Below are 25218 nucleotides of genomic sequence, written 5' to 3'. Positions count from 1 at the left end.
TGGCGTTGGTGAAGCCGGTAAAAGTCCTATTTGTTCCTCGCTTTCTTCCCACTGCAATCGCTCCAAGCCGGGAAGCCAGCAGCCCTGCTTGGCTCAAATCCTGAGGCTCTTGGCACTCAGGTGGGTGTTTGAGCCAGGGAGGTGCATGCAGAAGGGAAAGATCCCTACAGGGGGATATCTGCTCCCTCCTGGGTAGATCTTGCACTTCTCCCTACTTCTGCCAGCAGCTTCTCCCAATGGCTCCCCTACTTCTGCTGGAGGGGAAGATCTTCCCTAGTAGCAGAGCTCCCAACCCAGGCAGGACCTGAGCGAGGAGCTCCTCTCGTGCCTCCTGGAGACCATAGGTCAGGATACGCACTGTATATTAATGCCACTCTTGGACCTGTAGGAAGCCTCGGAGGTCCCCGTGGCTTTTGGTGGAGTTCTTGACCCTGTTGAGCTGCATGGGATGGGACAGTGCAGCTGGGGCTACGGTGTGTTGACAACATATGGTTTATCAGTGCAGGTCCGCTCGTGTTTGGGAAGTTTGTGTCCATGCATCTAGACATCCCCCTGCACACCCTAGTCTAGACGAGGTCTGTTCTGGTGCAGGGAAGGGGGCAGAGTCATCTGGGGAGTAGGGCACTAGGTTGGCACCCAGGAGATCTCGTACCATTGCCAGCCCATGCAGCAATTCACGTGTCTCTGTGCAACTCTTGGGCCCTGCCCTCGGCTTCTCCATGCTCTGGGCTCCATGGTTGAAGAGCACTTCAGTGGTGGCTCCATCTAGCTAAGTTTGAAAGGAGCTGGCTGGGGACAAGCCACGAAATACTCAGGCTGCTGCTCCTTCCTGCTTCAGGGTTCGCCTCCAGGACCTGGGGGCGTGGGACAGGGCACGCTGGGACCAGGAGGCATTAGGGGAATGGGAGTCCCTGGGCATTGCAGGCAGCGAATGGGGAAGCCCGTGAAACTTGTGACAGTGTCTTGAAATCAAGCCATGCATTTGCCTGCCTTTGCTGCTGCCTGCCTTCGGGGTGAAGCTGCAGAATAGTACCTTTGGCAGGGGTTGTTCTGGGGAAGTGAAACTCCCCAGCCAGTTGCTAGCACCCGGGTGCCTCCATCTACCCTCCCATGCCCTGCAGGAAACCTGCTCTCAGGCTCAGCTGGGGAAGGTGGCTACCTGCAGCCAGGGCTCGAGGGTAGATCCCTTCTTTCCGAAGCAGATGGCCAGGTTCCTTCCCAGCAGCTGCTGGTTTTTAAGAGCGAGCGCTTGCATAAGAATGCAGATGTGGGTGCGTCTGATAAGAAAAGTCCCCATGCCCAGACGCTGCCACTAGCAACGCCCGCTCCGCCTTTCCCAGAGCCATGCTGGGCTGGATGCAGCCTGTTCCAGGCGCTTCCTCTCCCTTGCAGCTCTCCCCATCGCTGCCCAGCCCTTCCCTCCACCCAGCCAGGGGCCCAGGTTTGGTGCAGCTTGTAAACCAGCCAAAAACCTGATGTGGGAGAAGAGCTGGGGGTTGGGAGGGAGGGAAGGTGCGCTCGTGAATGCCTGGTTGCAGGGTACAGGCTTCCATCTGCAGCAGCTGCCCTTTCTTGCTTAGCTCTCTGTAACCTGCACCCCCAGGACACATGCCCACCCTGCTTGCTATCCCGCCTGTACCCCCAGGAGACGTACCCACCCTGCTTGCTATCCAACATCCAGCAGCGGTTCTAGGATTTGAGTTGCATCAGGGCTGGGCGCCTGTTGCAGTCCCATCCTAGCAGAGAGCTCTGACCTCCCTTACGCCTGCCTCCTCCCGTCAGGCAGGCTCTGCTAGGCATTTGCATGAGAAAGGTCCTCTTCTTCCAAAGTGCAGGAGTCCCCAGCATCCAGACAGGGTGACAGGCCTGCATGTGAAGAAACCTGCAGCTTCCAAGCAGGTCCGTGCAGAACCGTGGTGCTAGCGTGAGCCTGGCCAGGTGTGACGTAGGGCAAGGAGCAGTCTAACACACGACCCAGAACAACCATTGGTTTAGTGTGCTTATGGCTCCTGGCAGGACAGCCCTGCAGATCGATCGGGATCGGGCACAGGCAACCCTGGACCTGAACTGTCTGTTCCCCAGGTGCATGGGGCTGTCCATGGCTAATGCTGACAATCGGAGCTGAGATGGATGGAGACGAAAATTGGTGTGTTTTACCCCAGATTCTTTCTGGGTTACCCCTCCCCTGCATTACAGAGTTATCCCAGTTCAGGGGTATGTGTGGCCTGTCTGCTGCTGCCATTCATGCACTGGTGTGAGCACATCACTGGCCACCCCTACTGGTGCTGTGGCCCCACACTCCCCTGCACAGGTTGAGTTTGCTCGTTCCCGCAGGGATCTTACACTGTTTGTTTTCTTCCCCCTCAGACTCTCTCTACCACTGACGGGCTGTGGATTTATGGAGGCGCCAGGAAGCGGCTTTGAGTATTGCCACGCGCAGCATCGTGCCCCGTGAGGAAGAGACGTCGCCAGCTCGCCTGGCCCCGTGTCCGCGCCCTCGGGTTTAACCATTCAAGGCCCCCGTGCATGGCTTTCATGCCCAAGGGACTCCTGCTGGCTGCAGCCGCGGCCTGATCTGCTCCAGGCTCCCGTCGCTGCTCCCAAATACTCCACGTATCCAGATGGGGTAACGTGACGGAGGGAGCGGCACGCAAGGAGCTCATCCAACGCAGAGGCCTTTCGGGAGGGAGCCTGGCGGCCAGGCAGGCAGCAGCCCTCCATTGCACACACGAAGGGAACTGACACTACGAAAAGGAAGACTGTTGTGGACTGTCATCGTTAATATTATTTGGCTTCTGGCACGGGGGGTCTTGGTGCGGGCCCGGTGCTGGGAATATTTGCACAACGTTTGTTCTGAATCTCCCTCCCCGCACGCGCTGCACCCCACACCGCTGCACCATGGCCCGTATGAATCGGCCGGCGCCCGTGGAGGTCTGCTACAAGAACATGAGGTTCCTCATCACCCACAACCCCACCAATGCCACGCTCAGCACCTTCATCGAGGTAAGGAGGAGGGGATGGAGCCATCCTTCCACCCGTGGGTCACCCGTTCATGCCCAGCTGTGGGGCAGCTTGATGTTGGTCTGCACCAGGGGGCTAGAAGGGGGTGGATGGTCTCGGGGCAGTTCCCTGCTAACGAGCATCCACGTGGTGCTCATGAGCACTTGCAGTAGAGGTGGAGGCCACAGGCCACGAGCTGTCTCCCTTCTGCGCCCAGCCTGTGAATCAGGGCAGTCGCACTGTCTCCTTCCTCCTGCTCCACGTCCTGCTAGTGCTTTTGGCAAGCCTCTTGGGGCAGGGACTGTGTTGTCAGCCAGGCTCATGGCTGGCGTTGCAGCCGGCAGGAGCTCTCTGGGCAGATCCCAGCCCATGGGCATGTCCAGCACAGGCCATCTCTGCTCACGGCTCCCCGGATAATGTGCTGGCTCCGCTCCCTCTCCATCAACCAGCCTCAAGTGATGGCAAGGAGCTGTTGGGGCCGGGGGGCTTTTCCTACTGACGGGATCAGCACTCCCCTCGCATCTTGGCTGCGGGGAAGGGCATAAGCTTGTAACCCCAACACTGGAAGCTGGCATTTCTCCTCTTGGGAGCACGTCCCTATTCTCTGTGTCGATCGTGTGTAGCACTAGCTTCAATGCACTAGTTCCCTAGTGAAACCTCTTGCCCACTGGAGCTCGCTTCAGGCAGGGACGCAGCTATTGGGCCGCTTGTCCCAGACTGCAGGAGGGCCATGTCAGTCCAGAGCACCCTGCTCCGACTTGCAGGCTTCTCTTGGCTTTTCAAATGCCTGGGCTGAGCTGGCTGGCATGCTTTGCAAATGTCCCTAGGGCTGCTTCTGCAGGAGGATGAGGATGCAGAGCAGGTGACCCAGCTGCAGTCTCCCTGGGGTTGCCCAGTCCCACACAAATGTGGTAGTGGTCAAGCAAGGGTGTCTGCATTGAGCTGTGCACGGCCACGGTGAGGCAGGCAGTGCTCTGCCTCCTTCCCTTGTGCTCACATCTCTCCTGGAAGGGGAGGTCTGCAGACCTACCCCATGTTCCTGGACTCGGGCCATAGCTCGTTGACACCGCTCGTGGCGTGCGCTCAGAAGCGGACTCCTGTCCTCTCCTGCTGCGGACCAGCAAGCAGCATCTTTGCTTGAGCAACAATCCCATGGCTGTACAGATACACCCATTTCTGCTGCCTGCCGTCTCAGTGGTGGAACTCTGCCTGCCCAGCTCGCAGCCACAGGCCAGCAGCTCCTGTCCCTGATTTGAGTCCAGCTGGCTAAAGGTGAATTGGAGTTTGTGTGGTAATGCTGCACAGATAAGTAGCTCAGTGAGCCCTCTGCCTAGATTGAGCACAACACAGTGAAAAGCAGTGCATCAGGCATTATCCGCTGCTCCCTGCATGTGGGGGGGGTGGAGGTGGGGCACTGCTTCTCCAGGGGCCAAAGCCCAACAAGGACATGGCTTGAGTTCAGGGTTCAGCAAAATCGCAAAGGAGCTGGAAATGGATTCTCCTCAGGACCCCAAGCCCTGTGCATTCACCTTCTGGGCATCACCTTTGGATCTTACTTGTGCCTGAAGGTTTAATTTTTTCCATCCAGGAGGCAGCTGCACTCTGGTTATTGCATGCCATCTGCATGCCTTGCAAGCCAAACACTTTGCACGGTGCCCAGCATGCCTGGCCCCAACCCTGAGCAACTATGAAAGGGCTGGGGGTGAGAAGTCGAGCAACCTCTCCACTCATCTTTGAGTGCAAGAGCCCAGGGTGCACTGACAGCAGACTCCATCCACCTGCTGCTGACCAGCGTGCAGAGGATGGCTCGGAGGAGACATCAGTGCTGGTGGGATCCTCTAACTGTGTGGGCACTTTCCCTCAAGACTTACTGGGGACACTCCATCCTGAAGGCCCCAAAGCATTTTAGCTGCAGTCCTGTAGGAGAGCTGGCATCTGGCCTTGCTCCGGCACACATTTCAGGAGTGAGCGTTCCTGCCCAGGGGGTGAAATGCAGCATCGGATGGAGCTTGCAGTGCCTGCCCCTGCCTTGCTGGTGAAGCTGCCTGTGTAGCAGGTGTCAGCTGTGCACCTGAGCCGTCCATGTGAGCTGGGGTTGACAAGAGCCATGGCGATGGACACGCACAGCCATGCAGGGCTCCCCAGAGCCAAAGAGATACTGAGCACTGATGAAGTTGGCTGTGGCAGGCTGGAAATAAGGAGCTTAATAGCCACCCCTGTGTCCAGCTGTAGCAGAGGCCTGTTGCACCTGTTTTCATCTTGACGTCTTGGGATTCACAGCAGGCTGCTCTGCAGTCTTGAGCTCTCTCACTTGGCTCCAGGAGGCTCTCGGGTCCAGAGGCAAAGCACTAGGGCCCAGTCGGATGCTCAGGGAGTTGCTCTGAGCCACGTGCGCCATCCCAGACGTGCAGTCGCTGCACAGCATGATGTGCAGGTGTACACGTGCACAGACCCACGCTGCTGCTGTAAACTGCACTGGCTCGGAAAGAAGAGGCCTCTCCAGGATGTGGTAGCCCAGCACCCTCCTTGGTGAAGAAGATGCTCTAAGAAATTTGCAGGGGACTCAGATCTGTTGAAGGGGGCTGAGAGCGGGATGTCCTCAGGCTCAGCAAATGGGCGGACGAGGACCTGTTGGTGTTTAACACTGAAAAATGCAAGGCTCTCCACCTTGGGAAGAAAAACCTGCAGCATCCTTATAGGCTCAGCAGTGCTACGCTGGCTAGCACCACAGAAGAAAGAGACTTGGGGGTCATCACTGACCACAAGATGAACACGAGCCTGCAATGCGATGCTGCAGCTAGTAAAGCGACCAAAACGCTGGCTTGCATCCACAGATGCTTCTCAAGCAAATCCCAGGACATCATTCTCCCCTTGTACTCAGCCTTGGTGAGGCCGCAGCTGGAGTACTGCATCCAGTTTTGGGCTCCACAATTCAAAAAGGACATGAAGAAGCTTGAGAGAGTCCAGAGGAGAGCCACGTGTATGATCAGAGGTCAGGAAAACAGACCTTACGATGACAGGCTAGAAAAGCACAGGCTCAGGGGTGATCTGATGGCCACCTATAAGTTGATCAGAGGTGACCACCAGGATCTGGGGGAACGTTTGTTCACCAGAGCGCCCCAAGGGATGACAAGATCGAACAGTCATAAACTACTGCGAGACCGTTTCAGGCTGGACATAAGGAAGAATTTCTTTACTGTCTGAGCCCCCAAGGGCTGGAACAGCCTGCCATCGGTGGTGGTTCAAGCACCTGCATTGAACACCTTCAAGAGCAAATTGGATGCTGATCTTGCTGGGATCCTATGACCCCAGCTGACTTCCTGCCCTTTGGGCGGGGGGCTGGACTCGATGATCTCCCGAGGTCCCTTCCAGCCCTAATGTCTATGAAGTCTATGTCCTGATCATGGCTCTCAGCAGCCGGGGGGTGTTTTGCAGAGCGTTGTAAAAGCAAACGGAAGGTCTTTGTCTGCGAGCGGGCAGCCGCACAAGGGAGACGGGTGGTTCGAGCAGGGCTTATCTCGGGGACAGACGAGCCAAGCCGAATGCAGGCAGGCCTCCGGTTCAGTTGGATCCCTAACAGTGCAGCCTCCGCAGTACGTTGTCTGAAGCTGGGGCATGAACTCTGGCTTCCAGCTGCATTAAAATGATTTGGCACGTGCTTCATGTGTAGTGGAAACCTTTGCACAGACTCAGCTGTTAACTCTGCAAGGGCGGCTACAGGGAGAGTTGCTCCGGTCAGAGGCAGCTCTGAAGCCTCGAGCGCTCACAAAACCAGGCTTCCTGACTGCATGGTTTGGTTTAACAGGGCAAAAGGAAACTGCTGTAGTTACTCCCATAAAGCGTGTTCCTGGAGCTCCCAGCCGCGCCAGAGACCAGACGCTGCCGTCAGGTGCTTTTGCAACGCGCTGCGGTTTTGCATAGGCTGCTGGACAGGGCACCGTCAGCTTTAAATCTGGTCAAAAACCTTTTAAAAGAAGCTGCAAATGCTGCTCCTGCCTTGAGTCCCTCTGTCAGGTTTGTGTGGTTTTGACCCGGCCCAGTCTCTCATTAAAATCTTGCTCTGCCCTCTTGCTGTATGAAGAGCTCTTCACCCAGCAGGGACAACAGGCCAGCTCTCTGGCTGGACAGGAGACCAAGAAGCCATGTGTCTGGTCATATTGTGCACAGTCTGACTATGAAGCCATGATCTCCTTCAGCTTCCTCAGGCTGCTTAAGTGAAGAAGAGTTGCATTGATAATGGATCTAAAAAAAAAAAAAAAAAACCCGCTCCAAATCCCTGGAAAAACAGGTCCCACTTCAAAATGGACCCTCAGCTGCTTCCATGTCTGTGTGCGTCTGTCTCTGCAGCGCTTTGTGGCATGTTGCCCTGCAGCCCCTGTAATCCCCCCTGAGCCCTGACCAGCTGCGTCGGGTTGTGTGCATTTCTAACTAGCTCCTTGGAGCGTGCAGTGATGCCGAGGGCAGGAAACTTTGCCTACCCTTCATGGAAATCATAAAGAAGTGAGGCTGGACGGGACCTCCAGAGGTCTTGTCCAGTCCAACCCCCTGCCTGAACAGGATCGTCCCTATCCAACCGTCCCATACAAATCCATAATCTAGCCTCTTACAAAACTACAAAGTCAACCATGGAAAAGAAGTCAGTTGGGACATGAAAACCTCTGCGGTGCTGGCAAGTCTGCAGAGCGGCCCAGGCCAAGGTCAGCCCCAACGCAGCCTGAAGCTATCCCACCAAGTCGGGCTTATGTAGGAAGACGACTTCCCTGAGCACCCACGGTGAGGAAAATGGGGTCACAAGTGGAGAAAGCAGAGCCAGCTGGTTAGGCAGCTTGCTGGATCTGGGGGGGTCCAGCTTCATTTTTCCGCTCCGCTACAGACTTCCTGAGCCAGTTGCTTGTTCTCTCTGATCCACCATTTCCCTGGCAGGCTGTTGTGTGGGGATGGCATGGGGTAAGGGCATTAACACTTGTCAGGTGCCTGGGTACCGTGGTGAGAGGTGCCAGAAGGATGCCACAGAGAGTGAAGACTATGCACTGGAGGATACTGCATGCCAGCATCCCAGTGAGGCTGGTTTCCAGCAACACACTGGGGTGGACCAGGTACAAAGACAGAGTTAGAGGCCGTCCCCGCCCCCAAGAGCTTACTGCCAAAATAAGCAGAGAAGCAGATCGGGCACAGAGAGGTGAGGGGATTTGCCCAAGGTCATGTTGTCACTCAGCGGCAAAGCAGCCAGTCCAGACCCAGGTCCATGGAGCACTTGTGTGTCTCTCTGGTTGCACACATTTCCGAGAGCAGGGGGAAAGCACGTGCCATGCAGGAGGAGAAACCCGTGCAGCAGAAGGTAGGAGAGAGGTCACACTTCATCTGCACAGGGAGCAACGAGCTGCCTCTCCGGTATTGCTGCCGAGCCCTTGGGATTAGGGCCAAGAGGCTGTTTTTAGCCGACCCTTTTCCTAGAACCAGTTCTGTTGTCTGCAAATGTTGATTGGTTATGTGAGTAACCAGAGGAGCCCTGGCAATACCCCGGAGGATTAAAAATAAGTGTCATTGTGTGTGTGTTTACCACTTGAAGGTGCCCAGCCTCTCTGGTGGCTGCTCGGAAGTCCTGGTCTTGCCCACGCCGCGTCTCCTGCATTCATGCCCTGTGATTTAACCTCCGCCTGCCTCTCAGCCCTTGTTTATGCTAGGGTTGTTTTCTTCAAGGCTCTCCAGACAGGGCTGGTGACCTCTGGGTCTCCTCGCAGTGCTCCAAGCAGCCTGGTCCCAGCACCGCAGCTATGTGCTGATAAGCGTTTCTTTGCATTACCACGGTGCCTGAGCAGGGCTTCGGAGACCTAGACGGCGTGGAGCCCCGTGCAAAGCAAGATGCTCTGTCTTCATCGGGACCAGTGGGGAGAGAGAAGGCAGAGTGGGTTGACCAAGGGTCCGTGGCAGGGCTTTGGCAGAGCGAGGGGCAAAGCTCAGGTTCCCAGAGTCACACTTCAGGGCCCCTGCGGACCTCTGCTGTGTGCTAGGTGCTGAGAGCAAACAGTGGTCCCTGCCCCCCTTCCCCTCCGACAAGCAGAGTTGTGCTACTGCTGGAGCGACAGGTGGCAGACCGACAAACACCCCTGTCCCGGTACGCTGTGGAGAGCTCTGGCGCGACAGCCTGGCCCCTGTAATGAAATCGCAGGATGTCCCCTTGTCCCATGAAGGCGCCACAGTGTTCCCAGGGTGGTGACCATTGTAGTGCATGGAGAGAGAGAGAGGCGTCTCCTTCCAACAAATGGCTCCTTCTCCTTGTGCAAACTAACTTGCCTTCGCTGCGCCCCTGCGAGGGAGGCAGCAGAAACCCCTCCCTATGGGGAAGGAGCATGAGGTTAAGTGACATGACCAAGGGCATGGAGTTGGTGTTGGAGCCAGGACAGACCCCTGCCACCTGTACCTCACCTGCACCTAGGCTGAGCTGTCACATGGCAGGGCTGTTTTGTGCAGGTGTGCGTTGTGCTTACTGCCAGCCCTGGGGACAGGGAAGGGAAGCCATCTTGGGTGGGTTGGAAGGAAGGATTAAAGAGCTAACGCTGGTATGGAGATGGCAGGCAATGTCACCTCTGCTGTCTGCCCCAGCCACGCTCTGCGTGGTCCTGGCTCGCCGAGGCACTCCATCACGTGCGTAACATCAAGCACGTGGTTCTTGCTTGCATGTACCCAGGTCTCTTGGTGAGTCCCTGCGTCTCTGGTAGGAGAGCTGCACAAGTAGCCTGGGTGAGGCAGGGGATGGGGGCAGGGGATATACGTGCATCTCTTCTACCTCTGCCCTTACAGAAGCCATCTCCCTTCCCTCCCTAGGACCTGAAGAAGTACGGCGCAACAACAGTCGTGAGGGTCTGCGAGGTGACCTATGACAAGACCCCGCTGGAAAAGGATGGCATCACTGTCATGGTAGGTGGTTGCTTTGGGTTTACCCAGAGAGGACAGAGGCCCCTTCTTCCTAGTGCCTTTTGCTCTGTGCCATGGAGATGTGGGGTGGGAGCAAGGTACCAAGCAGGGGGCTACACAATCTCCTTCCAGTCCGGCTGACCACGCTGCCAGCCCTTCAGCCCCAGGCGGGAAAGGCTGGAAGCCACCCGGTGAGATCTGTGTCCTGTACCTCTGCAGAGTGGTTGTATCCAAGCGTGACCTCCGCTTCCCCAGATCAACATGGATTTTTCAAACATCTCACAGTGCATCACTCCTCTCCTCACCTGGCTGGGGCTGCCAGCAGCCCAGATCCCAGCTGGGGACGAAGAAGGGCAACCCCCAGATCGGTGCACCAGGCCGTGACCGGCTTCTTGGCCTCCCTGCTTATCTTAATGGTCCTGCCTGTCTTGGCACAGTTCATCCCTCTTCAGATCTGGGTGCCTAGGCAAGCTGTGCCACCTCTGTTCTTCTGGTCAGACATGGTCAGACCCTGGAGAGAAGTGGTGGGAGGGAGAATTCACTCCCCCCTTTTGGAAGAAGGAGGTTGCTACAATGGCCATCAGGCACCAGTCAGGCATGGCCCCCACCTTTATGCTGGGGACGTGTGAATGCAGCCATGCATCAGTTCAGCCAGATGGGTGCAAGGTCCGGGGGCCACCAAGCATTGCTCATGGATAGGCTTTTCCCTTCCTGAGTGTGTTCTTGGGTCTTACCAGGAGACTGCAGCTCTCTAACCTCCTCCCAACATGCCAGAGAGGTGGGGAGGAAAAGCCCAATCCTGGAGAGCCTAGAGTGCGTTGGCCACGGGTTACCTGGAAGCCCAGTGTTTGCATGCGTGAAGGCAGCGCCTTGCTCGAGGGCCTACGCATGTACCTCGAAATGCATGTTTCACGCCACGCTGCCTCGGGGCGAGTGATGAAGTGCTGCGGGGAACAGTTCTGCACCAGTAGGGAGTATGATCCGGTGCCCCCCCGGTCCTCGCCAGCTCTGGGTTCAGGGCTTTGTGCGTGTCTCGTAGCAGCCGTGGGATCCGTGCATGGATTCAGCTGTGAATCTCTCCATTTCTTTTTGATTTCTCAAGGATTTGGTGGAGGCCACCAAAGAGCAGCATTGAGACTTTCTGGCAGGGGACCAAGCTGTACCCTTCTGAGCACGGGGACTCTGGCAGCTTCCTTCCTCTAACCTGGTACATTCCCACCCCAAATCCATGCTCCAGCGGAGGAGTTGGCCTGTGGTGGAAACGAGAGGCCGTGAAGCTTCAGGGCCAGTATAGGGAGAGACCCCGAGTTTCGGCTCTTGCAGAGGAAGGGATGTGGTGGCAGGCTGCAAAGACAAGCGTTAGAGCAGTGCTTTGCATGCCTGTCTGCATTCCCCCGTGAGCTTTAGCTTGCTTACTGCCAGCATTGGTTCCCTCCTGCTTGACATCAGGGCCCCCCTCTTGCAATCCAGAAGCTTGCTGCGATCCTTCTCATGCTGTGCAGTTCGCTCCTGCTGTCCTTGGAGCCTGCTAGGATGAGTGAGGGGGACCAGCTCACACCTAATTGTTCCCTCCTGCCCTACACTGATGCTTGTGAGCAGCTCGGCACTGCTGCTTTGCAGACTCCAGCAGCGCACTGGGCAGAAGCTGCTTTGAGGATGAGTGGACTAAGCTTTTGAAAGCCTGAGAAAAGCTGTGTCCCCTAATGAGAGAGGTGTGATGAGAGGAGGGTTCATTTGGGCTCTGTGTACTTGGCCTTTCTGGGCCTCCTGAGACCATGTGAAGCTGGTTTGCATTGTCTCTTTAATTTTTCTTTCAACATCTTGCTGTGTCGCTGAGCCTGAGCCTCACCCAAAAGAGCTAAAATTCCCTCTCTCTAATAAGATCCCGGCACCTGAAACAAAGTGGTGTTTTTTAACACGGCAGTAATTCCAGAAACAGCAAAGGCTCACGTTTGTCTTGGAAATCAACCTAAAGGCTTTAAAAGAAAGGAGAAAGGAAAACCCTATAACAGGGGTGGCCACAGGCCTGTCAGTTTTCTGAGTTTGGACGTGGTATTTGGAGGCTGGCTTAATCCAGGATGCCCAGCAGATGTGGGCTTGAGATGCAAAGTTTGCACATACTCTTCTTCCCAGAGTTGGGACGTGTACAGATCTCGGTGTGTTGGGGAAGAAGGGGGCAGGGTGGTCTGTTGGTGGGGAAGAGCTGTATTGAATCGGGTCTGTCTATTTTTATGGAAACCTGTTTTAATACTGTGAGAATTCTGTACTGCAAGCACTTCATCTTGGCCTACACTCCTAACCCACATGTTTTCAAGGCAGTCTCAGTGCTGCCAGGTGTTGGCATGGGGAGATACAGCCATAGTGGAGCCCTGGAGACTGATGCCCACAACACCATGTTTCTGCATTATCTGCCACCCCTGCAGTCTGGAGCATGGCCCAGCTGCAGGAACATCCCCGGAGAGAGATCAGCTGTGCGTTCAGCTGCAAAATTCAAGTTCCGGGGCCACTAGATATCTACAGCAGCCGGTCTGAGCACTAGGGTTTGACCTGCCAACTCAGCCGTCCTCTGACTGCACCTTCAAGCCCTGCTTGCCCACTTGATACACATCCGTCCAGGAAACTGGACTTTAAAATTTCAAAAAGGGCCTTCTCATTCAGGATGCAAGCACTGGACCATAATACGGTGCGTTTAGGACACTTGCTGCATCTGTTAGTTATCTCGATGTCTGTGACAATAAAAGGAGGGAAGAACTAAAAGCTCTTGGCAGGGCTGATGCCACTTCAAAGGAAGCATCCCTGATCCCATCCAGAGAGTGAACCCAGCACCCCAGAGGTGTAGCCAGTCACTTCTGTGCCTTGGGGATGGGAAGGGGGCTGTGCTGGGAGAGCTGGGCAGAGCCACTGGCCCCCACTGCCCCCATGGTAGTGTCTGGGACTCATGCCCTGCTTGCCCAGCCCTCCTTGCACCACTGTGGCATCCAGACACACCCACTGCCTTTCACCGCTCCCCATGTGCAACAAAGCAGCCCGACCCAGTGGCTTGCTGCTGCCTCTGAGTGGCCGTTAACCTTACAGGGATCTTGTTCCCCATCTGAAGTCGGCCTGTGGCTAGGGTGCACGACCAGCTATGACCTTCTCCCTTCATTAGCAAAAATAAGGCAGGCTGACACTGGTTATGGGTCAAGCATTTGGTGCACTGGTTCTCAACTGTGCTCTCTCCAGACTGGCACCACTGCCACCATAAGGGCTCCTGGAAACGCCTCCATTTCCAGGAGTGGTCTGCAGAGAAGGACTGGGAAGAGCTGTGGCAGGAGGGGACATTCCTGCCTGAGTTAGCTTTCTCCTGGTTTGGCTTTGGGCAGCAGTGGGTACACTGTAGTCATAGCATCATAGAAAAGGAGGGTTGGAAGGAGCCTCGGTAGGCTGTTATTAAATCCCCACTCAGTCTTGTCTTCTGCAGACTAAATCAGCCTAGTTCCCTCAGCCTTTCTTCACAAGTCGTGTCCCCCAGCCCCCGAACCATCTTCACTGTCCTCCACTGGACTCTCTCCAATTTGTCCACATCCTTTCTGTAGTGGGGGTGCCAAAACTGGACCTGGGACTCCAGATACGACACCCTGGTTGCGAACCACTCCTTAGTCTGGGCTTGGCCCCTACTTACCGAATTGATGACAGGCCTGGCAAATCCAGCCTCTGCTGAAGCTCCTCAATTAGTTGCTCCCAGCGTCTTACAAAAATCCCTTTGGTTCGTGCCCACAGGCTTGGCGCTGTGTGGGGGGATCACAGAGCTGAGCGAAGGGGGCTGTCACACGGCTTGCCCAGGAACCGCGAATCCTCCGAGTATTAGAGGTCCCATTCCCGAACGAATGACAGGAGCCGCTCCTGCTGCCCTCGAGCATGAGCTCATCCTCAGGGGATACCAATTATCCCCGCTCCTGCTGGCTCAGCAGTTGGATGGTGCCACTCACGGGCACTTGAGACTGTCAGCAAAAAAATGAAAAAAGGACATGGATCTTCTAAATGCTGGGGCTGTTTCTCTAATCATGAATAATGGAAGATGAGGTCAGGCATGATAAGTGGTCTGGTATTCCTGTGGCCCGTGCCAGGTAATCTGTTGCACAGCCGCCTGCCAAAATGGAGAGCGCTAGCGTGGCATTGCACACATGCATCAGGACCGGGGAACCGCTGGGGTCTCTCCACGCCGTGACACTAACTCCAGGGGATCTTGGCTGACTTGTTTCCTAGCCTGTTGAAAGGGCAAGACTCGCCCTCCGTCCCTCGTACGAAGGAAGCATTTTGAGATCCTTGTGGGGCCATTGCTGTGCATCGGCAAGACTGCGTGACTGAAGCTGTGTGTTACCCCAGCAGGCGTGGTGACCCCAGACCACCTTGTCAGCTTGCTTCAAATACCCTGATGATCGCTGCCTCGCTGATTTGCCTTAACAGGCAGCGTAAAATGATCCTGGTTGTGCTTGGTGCTGTACCAACGCTGTCCTCCACAATCCAGCCTCGGTGAGGTGAGCAGCAATGAGGAATTATGAAAAGCAGAGGCTGTGACATGTAAATGTAGCTTGGCCTCTTTCCTGACAGTGCCCAGGCTGGAGGCTTCTGAGTTGCAGCTGCCTCGTGCCCAAGTCTCTCCACAGCGTCCTTCTGGCCAGAGAGTTTGGAGAGGTTCGAGTCCACCTGCACACAGCCCTGCTAGCATCCAGGCTTGCTGGAGTCCTGTGTTTTGAGAGCACGCGCACCCCACTTCTCTTTTGAGCCCTTTCAGTCTCCACCACGGTGCAGCAATATGCAAGTGCTAAAGCCACTGGGCTGAGCTGTGTCCTGATGCTCTTCACTACCAAAAGGCTGCCCTGCTAGTAGCCATTCACGTGGAAATGGAGCCTCCCCCAGTTCAGGTCGGCAGAGTCCAGTGGCTCTTGCGGTCCCAATTCATTGACAAAAGCAGCGCCGTGGCCATAAGCACCAATGCGTGTGATGGGGAGCAGCTCGTCTGCAGCGCACCCTCATCTCGGAGAGTTTTAATGTGCCCCAGCAGACCAGGTCTCTGCCCCACACACTGTAAAGCCGCAAGCTAAGGGTTTTGCCGGCTTTTGCTGTTCAGCAGACGCTTTGCTTCTGCAAAACATGCACAGGAGGAGCCCGAGGCTTTTGATTGTTTCCTTCAGTGGCTGGAGCCATTCTGAAGCAGCAATACATGCAAAGGGCTTCAGGGCAAGCTGTGAGCTCTCTTAACATATGCAGCAATCTTCTAATTGCACCACCCTGTTTCGCAGCCCCGGTTCCCAGCCAGAGGCCTGCAGAGGTGTCGGGGCAGGTGTAGGGATGAGGAGGTGGCCGAGAGCCTGGAGGGCAGGCGGCTGTGCACAGGGTCTGGCTCGTGGGGTGGTGAGGGGGCAGGATCGCAGAGGCTCAGGTGCTAGGTTAGTATAACTGCACGTGCCGATCTTGCTTCCACATGATCAGAGTCCTGGACGGACTTCCTGCAGGAGATCAGGCCTTTCAGCCCAGTTTTCCTTGCCCCTAAAGCCTATGCATTGAGTCTGCATTTACCATGTCCAGACCCGGATTGCTTTGGGCTAACCCGCTTGGCAAGCCAGGCCCCTGAGTTGAAGGAAGTGGTGTCTGCCCATAGCGATGCCCTGCCGGATGTGGGGTGACTCAGGTAGGGAGGATTTCCCGCTGATGCGGCTGCTGATTTTCATAGCAGTGCTTGGGGTCAGCAACATTGCATCACCTGGTTAAAATAAGCCTCAACAGCTTTTTGCATAATCCCGTCCCAGTGATGACTTCAGCAGGGCAGCTTAACGACTCGGTCGTTAAGCGTGGATTAGTGACCGCATGCATTCATCCTGCATGGTGCAGCATGTCGGCCTTCGTGGTGTTACATTGCGCAAGTAACGCTGTTTGTATGACAGCAGCATGTAAAGGTCCCAAGCGAGGTCGTGGCACCATTAGACACAGTCTTATCCCCAAAACACCATGAGCCTAATAGAGAAGGCAGAGGTTTGATGGGTAAATAAATGAAATGCGGACATGCCATGTATCCGAGCTGGGACTAGAGTGCAAGTCTGCCAGCCCATTTCTCTGTCCTCTGCAACCTGCTTTCTCTAGGTTTCTCCAGCTCCCCTGAAAGCAGACAATTTCCATGGTCTTGTTATGCTGCACGAGCTCTTTGACACGTGCCCTCACTTATTTAGGTCAGCACCTCCTTCCTCTGCTGAGAGCTGGAGGGTTTTTCACGCTGGAGCATGCTAGTGCAAGAGACCTCGGTGCTTAGAGCTGCTTGGGACTTGGAGGAAATTAAGCCCCTTCTTGAAAGCAGAGCCACTAACTCTTCCCTTTCTTCTCTGCCCCGCACAAAGTCCTGTTTAAGGAATAATTCAATGGGAACTTGAAAGAAGGGGACGTCCGACTGGCAGAATGAGGAGGAGGGAAGGAGGAAATAAGTGTATGAAAGAAAAGAAAGAAAAAGGGAAAATGCAACGTTGAGCCAGATACGGGTTGCGGAGTGGCTGGGCCTGAGAGGCTTTGTGAGAGGGCAAAGGGAACGGGGGAGAAACGCTCGTGGGACTCGGGAATGCTCTGCCGGGAGAGCACGCGGCAAGGTGATGTGGCAAGATAGCTGCTCCACCGCAGCCAGGCGCGCCTCCAGCCTTGCACATGCTTGTCAGTGAAGCATGAGAGCAGCCCGGGGCAGTTCAAAGCCCCGCGCGGTGAAGTCGCCAGGCTTTCGTGAGCAGCGCCAACTGCAGAACAGATTCTCGCCGGAGCTTGTCCAGCAAGAGACTCTTTCCGAGCCTGAGCACTTGGTGGGGAAGTCTTTATTCGCATGGAGGGCATGGGCCAGGAATAATTTGGATAGCCGGGCATCCTGCCGTTCAGCTTCCTCCTCCCCCACTGGGCAGCGCTTTGAAGACAGGGTCCTCTACAAGGAAGTCTGCTCAGAAGTACGCGAAAGCCATGGGTCTGCAGCCGCAGTGCTGGGGTCTTGAAAGGCTGCGCTCACTCCCACTGGATTTGGTGCAGGGCCCTCGGGACACTTCCATGTGGTCATGCCGCAGGCGCCCCATACCGAATGCGCTCCGGTTGTGCACAGCTGGTTTGCAAGCTCTGTCCAGGCTCCAAGAGCTGGCGCGATGGCAGAATTGTACCAGGCTGAACGAGGCTTGGTTTTCAAAGGCTTATTTCAGTGTGAATCAAATTGCAGCTGGACCAAAATGTCAGCACTGGCATAACGCTGATTTGGGCACAGACAAATCCCGAATCAAATTAGGCCCTTTCCAGCTTCCCTGGCAATGCAACCAACTTCGCACAAGTCGTATTGGACTAGCCCCGGCATCATCCCCAGCTGGTGCCCTGCCTGATTTCAGGAGGATTGCCGGCATCTGGGTGACTGCTCCCTAACGAGGCACTGGCTGATGATGCCCAGGGAACAGATGTTCAGCTTGACAGGGGTCGGCAGTGATTTAGTGTTAGTTTTTGATCGTCTAGGCAGTGGTTGTGATGCAGGACGTGCACAGCCGATCTGAGCGAGAGGGGGATCGTTCCACCTGGGCCAAGGTTGTCCAAAGGTCGACCCTTTAAGAAAGCCTGATCTCCGGAGAGTCAAATGAAATGGGGTCCCAAGCTGTTGACACCCTTCCTGCCTCCCCCTAGGTAACTAGTTTCCTGGCGGTCTCGGCTACCATCACTTCTCCAACTGGGCGCCCATCTTAAATGTGGCAGGGAGGCCTGCTTATCAAAGAGCAGGGTTTGAGTGCTGCAAAACCCCTTTAAGGGTGCTGCCATGTGTGACCCCAGCTCTCCATGCTCATCCCAGCAGCCACCCCCATGCTCCCAGCAGTGCTGCAGGTAGGTGGACCAAGTCTTGCTGAAGGATCTTGATTTAAAGGTGCCAAGAAATGGGGAGTCCATCCTGTCCCTACGGGAGGGGTTTTGAGGTCTCTGCCACCCTCACGGTTAGCAATCGCTGCTTTTTATTTCTAGTGCAAGTCCCCCAGGTCACACTTCGGAAAAGACCCGGCATATTTTTGGGTCTCCACCCGAGACAGCTCCCTGAGCACTTCCAGGGCGTCGAGCTGGGCACTTGGACCCTGTCTCTGTTTGCCCCACGACTGACGTGACCAACCCACGCCCAGGGGATGCTCCGAGGGTCTGCTCGAGGTTGGACGTGGGTGGTGCCTGTGTCTTTTTATAGCAGGCTTTAATTCGAGCCTGGACTTGGGCTGCTTTTAACCTAGGCAAATTCTCAAGTCCTGCATATCTCTCCTCCCGAGTCCTGCAAAGTGGATGCAAAGTGGATCCAAGCTCCTTTTGTTTTGGCCGGGAACAGGCCGCGCTGGGGGAGGGCAGGGGAGAGACAGGAGAACACTTGTTTCAAGTTAAACACGGGAATATTGTGGTTTTGCTATCTGCGGTTAAGAGCCTCCTAGCTTTCCTGCCCTTTTTACCTTGCAAGCCTCCTCCCTCCTGCCTCTCTGAAGCGGGCCCGTCGCTGGCTGGCTCCTCGGGCTGCTGGGCACGGGCCAGTCTGCAGCTCCCCTTTCAGTGGTCAGGCGGTGGGGGTGCCTGCTCAAAAGTTGTAACTCCTTGGCTGGGGAAGGCAGCCTGCGACGCTCGGCATCCCCCACCGCCGCCTCCCTGCGGGTGGGTCTGGCAGCCTTGCAGCGGCAAGTTACGGTTCCCACCCACGCTCAGTTCGACCATCTGAGCTGCAGCCTCTGCCAAGCTCCGCATGTGGTTTGAGTTTGTGGAGGCAGGAGATGAGCCGCTCTGTCTAGCTGAAGCAACAGGACTTTTGAGCCACGGCCATGTATCCTAGAAATGAACCTTGGAGGCTCGCATCTGCTATTGTCTCAGCTCTCGACCTCAAAGCTGCCCTCGTGTGTGTGCTGGGGCGGGGAGGGGACCCCTTCCTTCCTTCCCTCCAGCCAAGCTGGCGTAGAAAGGCAAGGGCTCCCCTCGCTGCCCTGTGAGCTGAACACGGGCTGACTTCAAGCATGCTAGTCGTTCTGCATGTGCTCAGGTTGAAGCCTTGTCGCTCCATCCCTTTGGAGTGGCCCCGTCACCTGCGGAGCAGGGGCTGGACCGTCCAGCGAATGGTTGAGCAGACCGTGTCCGTCACGGGGAGTCAAATACGGTGGACGTCCCGGTCTACACGGAGCAGTCACTTCCCCATGAGCTTGTGATGAAGCAGAGTGGTTGTCCCAAATGGATGCCCTTGGTATAAAGCAGGCCCAGCCTGTGCTGGCAAAACCCCTGGGGTGGGCACAGGGACTGGTGGCACAGGAAGGCTCTTGTCAAGTTAGGGAAGTGATATGACTCCCGTCACCCTCGCCATGCTCCGTGATAGAGGGGGAAGCAGCCACATTAGGGTTCATTTACTGGAGGCGTGTGTGCGGGCAGTTGCACGCGTTTCCTACAGTCTCGCCCTCCTCGACCTCATCATGTATTGCAAATGCATCGCCCAGCACGTGGGCCCGCAAAGCACCCACGTGGGGCGTGAGCAAGGAAGGCAGACACACCACAGGTTCTCCCTCTGCCATGCGGGTGCTCCGACCCCTCCGATCCCACGGGATTGTGTCCCCCTCCCAGGGAAGCAGAGTGAGATGCCCGAGGTGACCATTCTCCAGGCTGGGGGTCTGCAGAGCCAGGCTGCCTCCGAGGGGCTGGGGGCACAGTGCTGCAGAGCTGTAACCCCCACCTTGTGCTTCCTCTAGGACTGGCCCTTTGATGACGGCGCTCCTCCCCCCAGCAAGATCGTGGATGACTGGCTCAACCTGCTGAAGACCAAGTTTTGCGAAGACCCCGGCTGCTGCGTGGCAGTTCACTGTGTGGCTGGCCTGGGCCGGTAAGTAGCAGGGTCAGGAGGGGTTAAAAGCTGCCACTGGGGCAAACCTTCCCCAGCGAGGGGAGCGAGATGCAAGGTGGGGGCACGCTGCCTGCAGCTGTTAGGAATGAATGTGCCATGGAGGACGAGGTGAGGGCAAAGCACATTCCCATCTCTTCCGAGGCCTGTCTTTCCGTGTGCATTTGCACATGGGCTCGCTGCTGCCTCTGGGCACAGGGGAGGATGACAAAGGGCCTCCAGCCCTTTGAGGAAACTCCTGAAAGTCCTGGTGTTGCAAAATACTTGATACCTACAGGTATCTCTGCTCCATGATGTGGCAGGAGGAAGACCAAATGGCATCACACACACCCCGAGCCCTGATCTCCCTCCTTCCTCGGACCAGATCAGTCCCTGATTAGCTTCTTTCTGTCTTCTTGGGTGCAAGGCTGAGCGCGGCACAGAGCACAGCCCTGTTGTGCATCTGCTTGAGCCCAGCTGATGGGAGACGTGTAACCCTTGGTCCATACTTATACATTGCAGTGATGTGTCTGACAAGTCCATCGGTGCTAAACAGCCCAGATGGCCTCTTAGTCTTGTTCTTCTAAGTGACGCTCCAGGCTGCCGTCTCCAAACCTGGGGATCTAGATGCAAGAGTCATGCTAGCTTTCAGGGGCACTGAGACTCCAGATAGCTTTGAAAATTGCAGCCGGTGCCTAAAGATTGAGGGTGTGGTGGGCATACTTGTTGCCACAGCTGCTTGCTGAAGCACTAAGAAGGCCCTTGGGGAGTGCAAGGCACTGTCTGAAATGAAATACATGGCCCGAACTAGGTAGGGGTGAGATGATGGTGGGCCGACCCCTGTGGATATGCAGATACCTATCCTTGGCACCCTTACTGTGATGTGCAAGGAGGTGATCTTTGTGCTAGCAGCCAGCTGCTTCTGTTTCCCTTCACAAGCTGTTGCACAGTCGGTCTGCAGCAGCCTCTGAAATGAGCTTGATGGTCCTTGTGGAAGCCCGCGTCGTTCTTGCGACAGATAATTGTGAGGGCTTAAGGTTGCGTTCCAGTCTGTTTTGGAGCCACAGTTTGCAAACTCTTCCCCCATTAAAGTGGGAAGGTGCCTTTTGGACACTTGGCTTCTAACCCTCCTCACTTTGTTTCATACTGAACCTACCAGTAATTCATCTTATCTAATTAGTGATCATTTGTCAAATTCCTTTGAAGTCAAAGCTTTTTCTGTAGGGGGGCAGCCAACTGCTGCAAGGTTTGTCCTCCTTATTTTGACCCAGGTTCAACAGCCGCATCATTTCTGTATGCTCGGTGCCTCCACCTGGGTGTTAACCGGTGATTAGAAGGCCTAAAAACCAGCGTTTATACGGTGTCTCGTGCCAATCAATGCTTGTTATATTTGTGCTGCTGTGGGTCCTTTCCATGATGTACCGTAATGCTTAGATGTGAGAGCACTGCTTTTTTTTTTTTTTTTTGCATGAGCTATGTATGCTGCGTAGCTGTGGGACGTCATCCCTGTGGGTATGTGTGGTGCTGAGGGTTTGGAGCGGAGGGAACTTAGTACGATTTAAATTTGGAGAGAGTATGTGACTATTCATGCCTCACTTCTGGTATTCCTGTACTTAAAGCAGCAAACGAGCCCTTGCGAGAAAATCATCTCTCTCCATTATTTCCAGGGCCCCAGTTCTCGTGGCGCTGGCTCTGATCGAGAGCGGGATGAAGTATGAAGACGCCATTCAGTTCATTAGACAGTAAGTGCCCCATCATGCATCTGCCTGCCATGTGCTCCACGGCAGGTCCACTGCGTACAATAGCCAGGCTAACTTGGCCGTCCCCCAGAGGCAGCTGTACGTGAGGGGTTAATCAGGGGTGCTCATGATGGGGTCACGCAAGGGAACCAGGAGATGGCACATTTCAGAGTCAAGTATGTGGATTTATCTGCTCAGAGCTATTTGCATGGAAGCTGTTTAAAAGAACAGCATCCAGATGCTGAAGCAAAAGGAGATCGGGGTGCGGGCGGGGGGAGTCTCCTGCCTCCTGGCTGCATAGGAAGTGGTGGGGGGAAAGCCTCTCCTCCTCCTCAAAAGCTCTGACGTGAAGCTTGGATTTAATTTAGAGAGCAAACCAGGCACTATCCCCTTCCTCCCCCTGCTTTCTCCTTTGCTTCCCCCTCCACCCCAGCCAGCTGGACTGTGCATGTCTTGGGCCTCGCTCTAGAGCTGGTGTCTGGATTGATCTGCTCTCCCTTCAGAGCTGATGAGGCCCAGCCCAGCCCAGCTCAGCTGTTATGCTGCTCGGCCTCGGGGTGACTATTTCCCAGCTACGTTGGTGGCTGAGAGCCGGAGGGATCGGGGAATAATTAGTCTGCTCAACTCCTGGTGACCTACGAATGCAGAATTCCTGCTGGAAGCCCGAGCGGTTGGTTAATAGAGCAAGACTCCCACAGGCAGAGGGCCGGGCCGCCTCGGTATCGACAGCTTTTTCTTAGGCAAATCAAAGGCTCCGACACGAACTGGGTCAGGCAAGTTAGGGAGGAGTTGGGTCATGTTGGAGGAGGGAAGGAGACAAGCAGAGAGCCCTGACGCTAGGCCAGCAGGCTCCTGACTTGTAAGGATGGGCAGGGCGAGGGTCACCTGCTGCATGTGTATCTGAGATGCTCGTATTGCAGCCTCCGGAGTCGACCTGAGGTTCGTTTCCCCAGAACGCGGGTCCAGGGCTCTGACTCGGGACTGGGATGGGGAAGGGGGAGGAGAGGGAGGGAAGAATGAAGCCTTCCAGGGGAAGGGCTGTGCAGAGCTGGGGTATTCTCCGCTCCGGTGAAATCTCTCTGGAGGGGAGCAGTTGACTGTTCTTCTGGGAAGATTAAGGCCATCTGGCTGCATCTCTCATCCTGGGTTAGGGCAGACATCCTTCCTCGCTGCTGACCCTTGCCTTTAGCTGCAGGCTCTGCACTCTCCCATTGTCTCACTTGAATGGCCGTGGTCGCGCTCCGCTCTGGCCTGGCAGCTCCCAGTGAGCGCTGCTCCAGCGTGGCTTCTTCCGCACCTTTCCCCTGCTCTGACCGCCAGCGGCCCATGCAGCAGGAGCGAGTTCAGCTCTTCCTCAGCTGCTGGCAGGCCCCCAGCTCCTGCTGCCAGCTGAGGGATGCTGCTCGCGCTCGCTTCCTTTTCATACTGCTCTTTCCAACGTGCAGCAAGACATCTGTAATTCCCGTGGATACAAGGGTAGGAAGAGATGAGCCCTCTCAGGGGATCCAGTCCTTCCCCTGGTCTTCTGCAGACCAGAATCCTCCTTAGGGCTCCCGGCCCTTCTTCTGGGAACAGCTGGACCACAGCTGTCCCCGTGAGATCCATTAGCCTGCATGTCCCTCAACCATGCTTTTCCTTCAAGAGGGAAGGAGTATGTTATGGACATAGACGTGTCCTCCTCTAATTCTTGAGTGTGGGCAGGTAGGTTGCCTGTCTCCGCCAGCTCACTGGAGAACTTGCTGCTTGACCCATCCCCAGGGGCCCGGTCAGTCTTGTGCTCTGGGGAAGAGGCCAGCGCTTGCCAACGAACACCCACGTCTGTGCTTTTGTGTTTCAGGAAGCGCCGTGGAGCCATCAACAGCAAGCAGCTCACCTACCTGGAAAAGTACCGGCCAAAGCAGAGACTCCGATTCAAGGACCCTCACAACCACAAGAACAAATGCTGCATCATGTAACCTTGATGACTTCTTGCCAAACCAACCACATGCAGACACACAACCCGACACGCGCGCACAGGGCCAGGCAGCACCCGCGTTCCCATGTAAAGGGGCATGCTCTCTCTCAAATGCCACCACACCCTTGGGAAGGTGCAGCCAAGGAGGGAGGCCGGGTGTGCATTTGACCCTGGGCTTTCATGGACAGTTTAGTGTGGCCCACTTCCCCATCCTCTCCCTCCTTCTGTTCCACCCTCCATCTCCCCACACAGAGTCAGGGCCTAAGTCCATTGGGATGCTTGGCTGGAAAGCAACCCTTTTAAACCCCTGCAATAAGAGCCTGGTCCTTGCCATGACATCCTGGGCCTGGACAGGGGAGGGGAAGAGCGGAGCTGCAGCTGGGAATGCAACAGCCACAAACCAGCCCTGGATCAAATGCCCATTGAGGCTGGAGCCACCCACCTGAGCCCTTACATGGGATCTGCTGGGTTGTGCCCTGAGATCCTGTTTGCATGCCAGCCACAGCTGTCCATCCTCCCTTCCTTCCCTTCCCACTCCAAACACACGCACGTGTGCGCACACCCACCCTTTCCCGTGCCGGGGGCTCACCTCACACCAAGACCGCACATGGCTGCCGTCTGTCCCGGGAGGGCTCCCTCGGAGCGGGGCGCCGGTCAGTGACTTTGGGCCGGGGGGCAAGGAGAAGCAGCGTATGTACAGACCACCACCCCATGAATCGCTTTGGTAAACTGACCCTGCCCTTAACTCGGCAGAGCTGAGCTCTCTGGCCGGAGAGTCTGTGCTAAGGGGACCTCTTCTCCCTCGCCCTCCTTTAGCGGGGAGCACGCGGCCCACCTGGAAGCTCTTTTCCTCCAACTTTAAAATGCGTCTGTCTTGGGGAGGTGGTGTGGGCACAGGGACTGCTGGGGGTTGTGGCCCTAAAGGGTCTCCTTGCTGGCAGGAGAGGGAGGTCGTCTGGGTGCTCACAAATGCAGACTAGACGGGGGCCAGCTGGACGGGAGAAGGGACAACCAGGCCATTTGAGGGGGAAGGGGAAGGCACGAGAGGTAAAGTGCCAGAATGTGAAGTTCTGGCCTCAATTTCTGGACTCTTGTGGGCAGGGGGGTGGGTTTCAGCAAGCGTCTGCTCAGCCTTGAAGGCCACCGCTGGGCTGAAAGACCAGCAGAAAGGCTCAGCCCTCAAGATACAGGGTTGGGTGCTGATTCTCTCTCCATACTCTCTTAGCCCAGCACGTGACCCAGCAGCTCCCTGCATGGGCTAATATGCCCCCTCCCCTGCTATTACCCCATGGCCCTGCAGGTCTTTCCTCCCCATTGCCCCATGGCCCTGCAGGTCTTTCACAAGAGGCTCGTAGTAGCTGTTCAAGGGGCTAGTAGCCACTTTCTGGCTTCCCCAGTGGGCCGCGTAACACAGGGAGACCCTTCCCTGCTTGCATGTGTGCTGTGGGCTTAGAGAAAGAAGTGCAATACTCGAGGGGCACACCCTGCCTCCTCCCTGCCACCCAGCTCCTCGCGCCAACGCGGCTGTGACGCCAAGAGAGCTCTGGTCGCGCGTGGGGGGCCAGGCAGCTCGGAGGCCCCGCTCTGGTTTTTTAACGCATCCTTGGTTCAGAGGGGGGAGAGCGGTATTGCCCTGTGCAGCCCCCTCCCTTGAGCACTGTCTGTGTGTCTGCTGGCAATTTCTAAGCTTTTTATTAAAGGCACAAGCTTTAAAAAAAAAAAAAAAAAAAAAAAGAAAAAAAAAAAAAAGTGAA

At 55.9% G+C, this 25218-nt stretch overlaps 1 protein-coding gene across 10 annotated transcripts in view; it reads left to right on the top strand.

Annotated features, from left to right (window-relative positions):
• The window catches only part of PTP4A3 (protein tyrosine phosphatase type IVA, member 3), a 75821-nt gene extending 50928 nt beyond the window's left edge, over positions 1 to 24893 (top strand). For 9 of the 10 annotated variants that reach the window (XM_019528225.1, XM_019528231.1, XM_019528234.1 and 6 more), the window contains 5 exons: positions 2368 to 3003; positions 9826 to 9918; positions 19644 to 19774; positions 21439 to 21513; positions 23348 to 24400. In XM_019528225.1, coding sequence (XP_019383770.1) covers positions 2899 to 3003; positions 9826 to 9918; positions 19644 to 19774; positions 21439 to 21513; positions 23348 to 23465 — 522 coding nt within the window. In that variant the 5' untranslated portion in view covers positions 2368 to 2898 and the 3' untranslated portion in view covers positions 23466 to 24400. Of the gene's footprint in view, positions 1 to 2367; positions 3004 to 9825; positions 9919 to 19643; positions 19775 to 21438; positions 21514 to 23347; positions 24401 to 24882 lie in introns of those variants that run through there. The other variant, XR_002099598.1, reaches the window with a different exon arrangement.
• The last annotated feature ends 325 nt before the right edge of the window (positions 24894 to 25218 follow it).

The sequence above is a fragment of the Gavialis gangeticus genome, unplaced genomic scaffold, assembly GCF_001723915.1.
Source record: "Gavialis gangeticus isolate Ggan-Ray unplaced genomic scaffold, GavGan_comp1, whole genome shotgun sequence".
Classification (NCBI taxonomy): Eukaryota; Metazoa; Chordata; order Crocodylia; family Gavialidae; genus Gavialis; species Gavialis gangeticus.
Note: the sequence above shows the minus strand (reverse complement) of the source record. Positions and strands in the feature narration are given on the sequence as shown.